This window comes from Panulirus ornatus, chromosome 1 (genome assembly GCF_036320965.1).
Source record: "Panulirus ornatus isolate Po-2019 chromosome 1, ASM3632096v1, whole genome shotgun sequence".
Taxonomy (NCBI): Eukaryota; Metazoa; Arthropoda; class Malacostraca; order Decapoda; family Palinuridae; genus Panulirus; species Panulirus ornatus.
In genome coordinates this window covers 14,535,389-14,547,662 of record NC_092224.1, presented here as the reverse complement: position 1 = coordinate 14,547,662, position 12,274 = coordinate 14,535,389, and the positions used below count along the sequence as shown (strand labels likewise).

The following is a 12,274-nucleotide window of genomic DNA, read 5'->3' as shown; positions in this document are numbered from 1 at the left end:
CAAAAATGAAATTAGTGTAAAGCTAGATGTATTCAGGTAAAACTGTAATTAAATGAACAAAAGAAAAACATTCACTGAGGTGATGCACTACAGGCTGTCACATGTTCTGATGACCAGCAACCCATACTGAGGTCAGGAACTAATGGAATATTACAGTGCATGTTAACTCAATGCATGGGTCAAATTTTACTGAACTAAATTTGTAATGTCATGAAGTTACACACATTCCAAAAGATCCAAGACTTAGTCCAATTATGTCCAAAATATGCACTGGAAGCCAAATTCCCTAAACACCGACATCCATTAGAAAAGGACTTCCTACACAAGAAATCTTTTCTACAGTAACAGAAGTTCTACTTAAATTTTCCTGCTATATTCCCTATATCAAAAGAATCTACTGATCAGCCACTCCTAAAATCGTTGGAAAGTTGAGAACTTTGCTTAGTTGCAAGAGCTTGGACAGCCATTTACAAGGGAAAGAAAAATTCACAAGGAAATTTACAAAAACAAAATGTTCCCTAAAGAGACCCTTAATATAACAAATTTGAAAGCTGATCAAGTAAAAGATTAAAGGGAAAATTGAATGTCAAACAAGATATAGCACAAACTAATTTATCAATAAAGCCAAATAAAAATACATAGTTCTTACCTTTGTTTAACTATGCCAAAAAAACCATCATGGTTTCCTGCATATTGTGTAATGCCGACATCTTTCTCCTGGGATTTTTCAGGCTCAGCCTTTTCATCATCTTTGCCTTCTTCCTTACTTTCAGACTTGCTAGGGGACTCTCCTTCACCATCATTGTTGTTATCTTTCACCTCATCCTTCAAGTTACCTTCTACAGCTTCCTCCTCCTCCTCCTCCTCAGTAGCTTGGGTCTCTTTACCATCTTCCTCTCCAAACTGAATTTCACTGGTATCTGGAGCATTAGAATCTACATCCACAGCATTGTCATCTTCAGCATCAATGTCTTCTTCATCTTCCTCCTCCACATCCATTGTCACACGATAAGTACCTGCAAGCTCATCCTGCTCATCTTGTGAGGGGGAATGCATTGATCCTTCTTCCTCCATCTGCAGAATTAGACATAATGCATACTCTAAAATTAATATAAAGTAAAATCTGAGATAATCCAAAATCACAGGTGGTATTAATACACAAAATCTTTGGCTTATAAGAATATCTATAATATGCATCATGCTGTTTCCCACAAGATAACTTATCAAAGAATTGTCTACATCAAGGGCTCTGATGTAAGTAGTGTAACCTAACCTATCCACAAATAGCAAACAACACCCCCATCAACCCAGCTCACCTTAAAGACTGAATCCTACTTCAAAACTCTGACTAAAAGATATCTTACTTAATTACAAGAGTGTATCTCTTCAAAACTTTTGAAACAAATTTTTCAACTCTGTTTTGAAGTAGTAAAACCAGAATCAAAAGATCTCATTTTTGAGGCAATCTCTTGTACAAGATTGAATCCTTATTTTTTATATGCAAATTTTGTTTTATTATGCTTAGCAGTTTTAGGAGTATTATCATTAGTATGCTAGTCTCTCACTAGAAGTCAAATTCTAATCCAACATGCATTAAAAAATCCCAATTGCAATTGGAAACCACTAATCTACCTTAACTCATTCTAATCCAACATGCATTAAAAATCCCAATTGCAATTGGAAACCACTAATCTACCTTAAATCAGTATGACAACCTCAAACATAAATTTCTCATTAAATCAGTTCATTGGGAGATCCAATGGTTTATGTACTCTTATGTAAATACAAAGAGCGCATATCCCACCATCTCAGTGGCAGGACTATTGCCCCTGACATAGCACTCCACAAAACAACAAAACTATAAAAAAGTATGAATAAATCCAGTAAGAGTTAACACACTCACTGCAGATGTGTATATGTGCGACTTATTTTCTGCTCAACACTGACGAGGCAAAAACAATCATAGTTTCTTGGATTGATTGCTGAGAGAGGCAAGATCTTCACACCCTGAAACTATGTTCTCCTAGGTTTTGTTGATTGTTCACTTCCATAAATTCAATCAGCTTGCCTACTAATTACTCTTTCAAAGATTATAATAATGTTCATGCAGTCGCTAGACAGTTTTTTGGGACTGCTTTGCTTCCACCTTTATGGAATGGGACAATGTGGGTCAGTTTCAGACTCTCGGGAATGATGATAGAATCAAAACATTTTCTCCAAAGGATATTTAGTGCACATGCTAAAGTTTTGCCTTTCCTTATGAGACTGAATTCCATGAATCCGGGCCTGGGTATGAGTGCATGGGCATGCTTTCAATGGCCCTCTTGTAATCTTGCGTTAAGGCGTGATATCTGCTATGTATACACTTAGGGGATTAATGTTTAGGAAGAAATCTGTTAGGTTATAAAATTTCTGATGTTTTTTGCTCACTGAAAACCAATTCATATTGCCTTCTTAGAATTTCTCTCATCTCTGATAGTTGTATGTAAAATTATCTCCTGTTTTAAGTGGGTCAATGGTGTTTGTGGTCCTGAATTTGCATTTAGTATACAAGTATTTTGGGTTACCTCTTGTTTCATTCATGGCTTTTTCTTCTTTTTCCCATATTTCACGCGACAGCTATAGTTTACAGTCTATGTCCAAAAATTCATTAAAATAGGTCTTCTTTCCTCTGTTGGGTGAGCTGTGGCTTCTTAACAAGGTCTGTAATTCTGCTCTCAAGAAGATAGGGGAGAAAGAATACTTCCCATGTATTCCCTACTTGTCATAGAAGGTGACTAAAAGGGGAGGGAACATGGGGCTTGAAATCCTCCTCTCGTTTTTAATTTTCCAAAAGAAGGAACAGAGAAGGGGGCCAAGCGAGGATATTCCCTCACAGGCTCAGTCCTCAGTTCTTAACGCTACCTCGCTAATGCAGGAAATGGCGAATAGTAGTACGAATATGAAAGTGGGATGTGATGGAATTGGTGAGATAGTAGGTAAAAGGGGAGTGCCTGGAGTAAAAGAGAATGGAAGTTAGCTTGTGGATATCTGTGCTGAGAGGGGTTTAATCCTTCTGAACACCTTTTTTCAGCACATGATGCACAGATATATATGGATGAGGAATGATGGAAGAGAAGAGCATAGGGATTTGTTTGACTATGTGAAAGCGGATGAAAGATTGAGATAGGCTGTGCTGGATATTTCACGGTTCTTGTGGGGAGGAGGATCAGGGAAAAGTAAAGATATGGTGCAAGGAAGAATGGAGAGGAAAACATATTGGCAAGCGAGATAATAAATCAGGAAAAATACAGGGAATATGAAAAGAAGGTAACTGAAAGCTTAGATGGAAGTGCAGTGAATGTAGAAATGCAGTCATGTGTGAATGACGCATTTAAAATGTTAAGAAAAATACTAGTAAAGGTTGTAGACCCAGTAGTTGGATACGAGGTAGTGAGATACAAGAATTAAAAGGGAATGCATGGTGGACAGAAAAGATTAGAAATGCTGTGGAAGAGAAGAAAAAGGCACATGGTAGATTGCTCAATAGGAATGCATCAGTGGAAGTTCGCAAAGGAGTAGGGAAAAACACAAGATATGTAAGCAGAATGTTAAGAGGCTGATATAGGAAAGCAAAGAAAGAGTAGATGAAGATTTTGGAAGAAAGTGAAGTGAAAAGTTTCAGGATAATAAGAAACTATAGTAGAAGGAGGTGGAAAAGGGAACAGGTGGATGTAAAAGTGGAATAATGATGTGAGAAATAAAGAATGGCAATTGCTGAATCAAAAGAAGAAAGTGCAAGATATAAAAAGTATTCTGATGAGCTGATGAATGGGGGGAAGGGGAGGCAGCAGCTGCTACATGCATGGGTATGGAGGATGGAAGGAACAGGATAAAAGTGCAGGGGCCTCTTGCAAAGACAAGGGTAAGAAGGGCAATAATGAGGCTGAAGGCAGGAAAGGCACCTGAAGTGGATGGGATTATGGCTGAAATGCTGAAATAAGGAGGAGAAAGTGTATCTTATATGTAATATAGCATGGAAACAAGGTTATGTCTTAGGAATGGATGAATACTATAATTGTCGTTTTATTCAAAGGAAAAGAAGTTAAGGATGTCTGTAACAATCATAGGGGATTAAGTCTGCTAAGTATACCAGGAAAAGTGTATACAAGAATATCAATTGACAGACGGATGGAAGTGACTGAATGCAGAATAAGTGAAGAGCAAAGGGGCTTTAGGAAAGGTAGGGGATGTGTGAATCAGATTTTTGTGGTAAAGATGACCATGGAAAAGTATTTAGTAAAAGGTGAGAATTTGCATGCAGCTTTTACGGATCTCGAGAGAGCATATGACAGAGTCGAGATGAATGCTTTGTGGGATGTGTTAAGGGGGTGAAGGTTCTGGGAGCGATGAAGAATGTGTGGAAGGAGAGAATGTTATCTTGGAGAGCAAAAATGGGTGTTTGAAGAAATAGTAGCTCCAACAATGTTATATGGTTGCGAGGCATGGGCTACAGATAGGGTTGTTCGGAGGAGGATGGATGTGTTGGAAATGAAATGTCTGAGGACAATATGTGGTGTGAGGTGATTTGATCAAATAAGTAACGAAAGGGTAAGAGAGATATGTGGAAATAAAAAGAGCGTGGTTGAGAGTGCAGAAGAGGGTGTATTGAAATGGTTTGGACATAGAAAGAGTGAGGAAAGATTGACAAAGAGGATATGTGAGTCAAAGGTGGAGGGAACAAGAAGTGGGAGACTAAATTGGAGTAAGAAAGATGGATTGAAAAAGATCTTGAGCGATCAGGGCCTGAACATACACGAGGGTGAGAGGTGTGCACAGAAAAGTAAATTGGAATGCTGTGGCATACCGGGTCAACGTGCCATCAATGGACTGAACTAGGGCACATAATGCCTTTGGGGTAAACCATGGAAAGTTGTGTGGGGCCAGGATGTGGATAGGAAGCTGTGGTTTCTGTGCATTACACATGATGGCTAGACTAAGTGTGAATGAATGCGACTTCTTTTGTCTGTTTTCATGGCACTACCTCACTGAAGAAGGAGATAGCAATACTGTCTTCCTGTGGGGCATGGTAGCGACAAGAATGGATAAAGGCAAGCAGGTATATATAAATGTGTATATGTGTATATGGCTGCACATGTGTATGTATATGCATATGTTGATATGTATATGTATGTATATGTATATATGTGGGCATTCATGTATGCATGTATGTATGTTTTTTTTTCTTTTTTTTTTTTGCCGCTGTCTCCCGCGTTTGTGAGGTAGCGCAAGGAAACAGACGAAAGAAATGGCCCAACCCACCCCCATACACATGTATATACATACACGTCCACACACGCAAATATACATACCTACACAGCTTTCCATGGTTTACCCCAGACGTTTCACATGCCCTGATTCAATCCACTGACAGCACGTCAACCCCGGTATACCACATCGATCCAATTCACTCTATTCCTTGCCCTCCTTTCACCCTCCTGCATGTTCAGGCCCCAATCACACAAAATCTTTTTCACTCCATCTTTCCACCTTCAATTTGGTCTCCCACTTCTCCTCGTTCCCTCCACCTCCGACACATATATCCTCTTGGTCAATCTTTCCTCACTCATTCTCTCCATGTGCCCAACCCATTTCAAAACACCCTCTTCTGCTCTCTCAACAACGCTCTTTTTATTTCCACACATCTCTCTTACCCTTACATTACTTACTCCATCAAACCACCTCACAATACACATTGTCCTCAAACATCTCATTTCCAGCACATCCACCCTCCTGCGCACAACTCTATCCATAGCCCACGCCTCGCAACCATACAACATTGTTGGAACCACTATTCCTTCAAACATACCCATTTTTGCTTTCCGAGATAATGTTCTCGACTTCCACACATTCTTCAAGGCTCCTAGGATTTTCGCCCCCTCCCCCACCCTATGATTCACTTCCGCTTCCATGGTTCCATCCGCTGCCAGATCCACTCCCAGATATCTAAAACAATTTACTTCCTCCAGTTTTTCTCCATTCAAACTTACCTCCCAATTGACTTGACCCTCAACCCTACTGTACCTAGTAACCTTGCTCTTATTCACATTTACTCTTAACTTTCTTCTTTCACACACTTTACCAAACTCAGTCACCAGCTTCTGCAGTTTCTCACATGAATCAGCCACCAGCACTGTATCATCAGCGAACAACAACTGACTCACTTCCCAAGCTCTCTCATCCACAACAGACTTCATACTTGCCCCTCTTTCCAAAACTCTTGCATTCACCTCCCTAACAACCCCATCCATAAACAAATTAAACAACCATGGAGACATCACACACCCCTGCCGCAAACCTACATTCACTGAGAACCAATCACTTTCCTCTCTTCCTACACGTACACATGCCTTACATCCTCGATAAAAACTTTTCATTGCTTCTAACAACTTGCCTCCCACACCATACATTCTTAATACCTTCCACAGAGCATCTCTATCAACTCTATCATATGCCTTCTCCAGATCCATAAATGCTACATACAAATCCATTTGCTTTTCTAAGTATTTCTTACATACATTCTTCAAAGCAAACACCTGATCCACACATCCTCTACCACTTCTGAAACCACACTGCTCTTCCCCAATCTGATGCTCTGTACATGCCTTCACCCTCTCAATCAATACCCTCCCATATAATTTACCAGGAATACTCAACAAACTTATACCTCTGTAATTTGAGCACTCACTCTTATCCCCTTTGCCTTTGTACAATGGCACTATGCACGCATTCTGCCAATCCTCAGGCACCTCACCATGAGTCATACATACATTAAATAACCTTACCAATAAGTCAATAATACAGTCACCCCCTTTATATATATATATATATATATATATATATATATATATATATATATATATATATATATATATATATTCTGAGTACAGAATGGAAAAAGGTGAGAACAATGGAAGTAAGGGGAGTGGGGGAGGAATGGGATGTATTTAGGGAATCAGTGATGGATTGCGCAAAAGATGCTTGTGGCATGAGAAGAGTGGGAGGTGGGTTGATTAGAAAGGGTATTGAGTGGTGGGATGAAGAAGTAAGATTATTAGTGAAAGAGAAGAGAGAGGCATTTGGATGATTTTTGCAGGGAAAAAATGCAATTGAGTGGGAGATGTATAAAAGAAAGAGACAGGAATTCAAGAGAAGGGTGCAAGAGGTAAAAAAGAGGGCAAATGAGAGTTGGGGTGAGAGAGTATCATTAAATTTTAGGGAGAATAAAAAGATGTTCTGGAAGGAGGTAAATAAAGTGCGTAAGACAAGGGAGCAAATGGGAACTTCAGTGAAGGGCGCAAATGGGGAGGTGATAACAAGTAGTGGTGATGTGAGAAGCAGATGGAGTGAGTATTTTGAAGGTTTGTTGAATGTATTTGATGACAGAGTGGCAGATATAGGGTGTTTTGGTCGAGGTGGTGTGCAAAGTGAGAGGGTTAGGGAAAATGATTTGGTAAACAGAGAAGAAGTAGTAAAAGCTTTGCAGAAGATGAAAGCTGGCAAGGCAGCAGGTTTGGATGGTATTGCAGTGGAATTTATCAAAAAAGGGGGTGACTGTATTATTGACTTATTGGTAAGGTTATTTAATGTATGTATGACTCATGGTGAGGTGCCTGAGGACTGGCGGAATGCGTGCATAGTGCCATTGTACAAAGGCAAAGGGGATAAGAGTGAGTGCTCAAATTACAGAGGTATAAGTTTGTTGAGTATTCCTGGTAAATTATATGGGAGGGTATTGATTGAGAGGGTGAAGGCATGTACAGAGCATCAGATTGGGGAAGAGCAGTGTGGTTTCAGAAGTGGTAGAGGATGTGTGGCTCAGGTGTTTGCTTTGAAGAATGTATGTGAGAAATACTTAGAAAAGCAAATGGATTTGTTTGTAGCATTTATGGATCTGGAGAAGGCATATGATAGAGTTGATAGAGATGCTCTGTGGAAGGTATTAAGAATATATGGTGTGGGAGGCAAGTTGTTAGAAGCAGTGAAAAGTTTTTATCGAGGATGTAAGGCATGTGTACGTGTAGGAAGAGAGGAAAGTGATTGGTTCTCAGTGAATGTAGGTTTGCGGCAGGGGTGTGTGATGTCTCCATGGTTGTTTAATTTGTTTATGGATGGGGTGGTTAGGGAGGTGAATGCAAGAGTTTTGGAAAGAGGGGCAAGTATGAAGTCTGTTGGGGATGAGAGAGCTTGGGAAGTGAGTCAATTGTTGTTCTCTGATGATACAGCACTGGTGGCTGATTCATGTGAGAAACTGCAGAAGCTGGTGACTGAGTTTGGTAAAGTGTGTGAAAGAAGAAAGTTAAGAGTAAATGTGAATAAGAGCAAGGTTATTAGGTACAGTAGGGTTGAGGGTCAAGTCAATTGGGAGGTAAGTTTGAATGGAGAAAAACTGGAGGAAGTAAAGTGTTTTAGATATCTGGGAGTGGATCTGGCAGCGGATGGAACCATGGAAGTGGAAGTGAATCACAGGGTGGGGGAGGGGGCGAAAATCCTGGGAGCCTTGAAGAATGTGTGGAAGTCGAGAGCATTATCTCAGAAGGCAAAAATGGGTATGTTTGAAGGAACAGTGGTTCCAACAATGTTGTATGGTTGTGAGGCGTGGGCTATGGATAGAGTTGTGCCCAAGAGGGTGGATGTGCTGGAAATGAGATGTTTGAGGACAATATGTGCTGTGAGGTGGTTTGATGGAGTAAGTAATGTAAGGGTAAGAGAGATGTGTGGAAATAAAAAGAGCATGGTTGAGAGAGCAGAAGAGGGTGTTTTGAAATGGTTTGGGCACATGGAGAGAATGAGTGAGGAAAGATTGACCAAGAGGATATATGTGTCAGAGGTGGAAAAAAAATATCAGAAAAAATCAATAATTCATTCTTCTATTTCCCGAAAAATGCTAGACTGAAAGGACACCAAATATCTGCAGTAGCCACAGTCAGCAAGTTCAGGCTCTGAGCTACTTTGCAAAGTTAAACGGTCTGAAGGAAATTCTTGATGAGCCCATTATGGTAATTAGAGAGAGCGAAGTCATCTTTGACCTTATCTTTCGATAAATGAAGAACGTGTTTTTTATCCTGGTGTCTTTGTTAGAGATCTCGCTGATCATTTGCTTTCTTAAAAGATCATATAAATATATCAATAAATGGCTAGGCCTAGGTGTACTGTTACCTCGTATCTTGCCTCGCTTGATCATGTGACAAAATCAAACTACTCATATAACTCAGGAGCTGCTTGTTAGAGTGATTGTTTCAGTCCATATCAATATGCAAAGGAGTAATCCTAAATGAAAACATCAAACATTATAGACTTTCTGTAGAGGTCAGACATTTCATTAACAAAAAATAAGCCCCTGAAGAAAGAGCATGAGAGGAAGGAGGAGGGCAAGAGAGGAAGAGGCTGTTTAACACTTCAACTAAGATGTCAGAATTTCTAATACAATCTTGATTCACTGCCTTACTCGCACCACAACCTCAGCAGTTACATCAACAACAACTGGTACTACTGAGAAGATTGGTTGCCTTGACCGAGTTTAGCCAGATGACTACTGCCATTACAAGAGTGCTATGAATAATGAAACCTACAGTACAACATTGGTGTTTGAGATGAAGGAGAACTAAAAATCTTCTAGATCAACTTAAATGAAGTGTATCAAGAAATACCAACCCTGCAGATGATTAAAGAAAAGAATCTTGGATGATGTGACATGAATTCGCTAACAAAATAAAAAACTAGCTAGACCACCTAATACTCGTCAAACTGCTGCATCACATGAATACTGTGTGACTGTTGACAACTCAAGGGTGGGACATTTTGAGAAATGTAAATGTTTCTTTCCCATCATCTCAAAGCTTTGGAACTCTCTACCTCAACATTTTTCCTTATATCTATAAACTGGCACATTTCAACGGGCAGGTTTTTCACTTCCTCCAAAATTCATACTTTCCCTCATATCTTTTTCTTTCATTAACCTCTACTGTATTTCAATTAAGGCCTGGCCTTGATGTGGACTTTTTTAAATGACTGGAGTCTCCAAAATAAAAACACAAAAATACCATTGCCATCAGAGAATGGCTCCAACTAGACATTTCTCCAGGAAATGAGGCAACGGCTTAATATGGCAGGGATACATCACTGGACAATGGCTATTAAGAAGTTACAAGACTATCATCATCAAGCCAAACTCCAATTTGCCCTCTAATATGCAGGTGATTTTTCCAAATGCCACCATGGTGAATTTGTGTCTGTTCATTCTTACATCCAATCATTTCTTAATGTTTATTCTGAAAACCTTTGCCTTTATCATATGTGTGTATACCTGGACTGAGTTGTTTGAAAATATTACTTGTGTAGTATCATCATTATAATAATAAAGTAATAAGATTCATGTGAGGTTTCCTCCCAAAATACAGACAATCAAAAGAGTTTGAGATATTTGGTATATCACCAATAGAATACGAACTTACATGAAATGAATATATATAACGTGTTCAAGGGAAACGCTCTGGACTAACAGAAAGATCAATTTAAAATTTTGTCATCTGGCTTATGTACCAAAAATACTAATAGGGTATCATCTTACTATGTTCCCAGTTAATGGTTTTGGAAAAAAAAAATTCATGGAAAAAAATGTCTCAATTTCATGACTGCCAAATTGTGGAATTACCTATCAGTGTATATTAAGACATTCTCAGTTGAAAGATATTTCAATGAAACACAGTGTTCTTGAAAGACAAGTCTTTGCCTTTGTCAATGGTGGTTTACATTCTACAAGTTTTCCTTGTATCAAGTTTCTTAATTCTGGTTAATACTCTTCTAATTTTCTGACGATTAATAATATATAACATGTTTATCCAAGCCACTATGTATCTTTTTTAAACAGGACCACAAAGAATAACTTATTCGACAAAGTATTAAAAACATAAAAACAAAATAAATATATATATATATCATCTTGTGTATATCATGAAAAATACAGTAAAGCTGCAACAAGTCAGGCAAAGTTTTTGCATGTTCTGTTGATCTTTTACAGGTGTTTAACATAATGTTATCATAATTTCTTCAGTCATGATAATCCTCACTCCTCAATACTGTCACCTTACCTTATATTGCAGACATTTAATGCTTCTGATCTGACTCTACCATTTCTATTCTCTAGTTATCATTCATAGAAAAGAATTACTTCAAACCCAATGCTAATTTACCAGCAGTATAATACCGTTTGACCTACAGATGATGATATATCAACAAATTATCCACAGTCGATTAAGATAATGACGTGATGAACACTACTATTAATCGTCTTAAATTACTCCGCAAGCCCATATATTTTCATGAGTCTCAGTGATGGACTGTCTTTATAATGGATTGGTATCAGTGACATCATCTCTCAGACTACTGTTAGAATCTTAAGGCTCCTGCCCAATGAATGCGCCCTTTTGGCTGCACGCTGGCAATGTCGTCCCTCCCGCCACAAACCAAGCCTCAAGGCACATCAACCAATACCACATAAAATACTGATGGTTAAGCACTCCCATCATCTCACGATGTAATGTAACTGTTAATGACAACATTCCGTTGAATATTCCTGAAAATCCACTGACATCATTGAAGAACTTACCACGCCGTCATCTGCCTCCAGAGCTCAAGCGTTCCTTCACCACAACAACAAGCGAACGATGTCCGTAAGAGGCCAAGACTTTGGCTCAATATTATAAGTCTGTATCATCTACCAGCTAAACTCATGTACAATTCTCGATAGATATTTTTGAATTTTTCCTCAAATTAATATCAGATAATTCTTTGCATAATAACATTGCCTTTTTTGCTAGGAAACAAAAATAATAAGTCTAATGAAGAGATACGAATTAAATATTGTTTACGCTCCGGCATGGTTCACATCCGCTAGGGGCAGACATCAACACAGAAAACAATCTATGAACTTTCGATTAGCTAGAGCAAAGACAGTTGATATATAAGTTCATGTCCCTTTGTTGTTCTGTCCTTGTTGTTCGTCACCTAAAGCAGTGAAGAAAAATTGTATATGGTTAAATATATCCTGTCCCTGTTCTAAGATGGAATACCGCGGATTTACCGAGTACCTGAAACTCTATGCTAATACCGGCACCTGGTGCATACTCTATCCAATTAGCTACGGGTATAACGCCCAATCAAGGACATTTAATACATATGGATAGAAGCAACACACTGTAATGACAAAACAACAAACAAAATTGATCATACTGTA

General features: G+C 38.8%; 1 protein-coding gene across 5 annotated transcripts in view; it reads right to left on the bottom strand.

Annotated features, from left to right (window-relative positions):
- Positions 1–11,793, bottom strand: part of LOC139756702 (uncharacterized) — a 294,843-nt gene extending 283,050 nt beyond the window's left edge. For all 5 annotated transcript variants that reach the window (XM_071676596.1, XM_071676758.1, XM_071676671.1 and 2 more), the window contains exons 1-2: positions 11,648–11,793; positions 650–1,074 (exon numbers count right to left, since the gene is read on the bottom strand). In XM_071676596.1, the coding sequence (XP_071532697.1) occupies positions 650–1,074 (425 nt within the window). In that variant the 5' untranslated portion in view covers positions 11,648–11,793. The remainder of the gene's footprint in view (positions 1–649; positions 1,075–11,647) is intronic.
- Between the last annotated feature and the right edge of the window lie 481 nt (positions 11,794–12,274).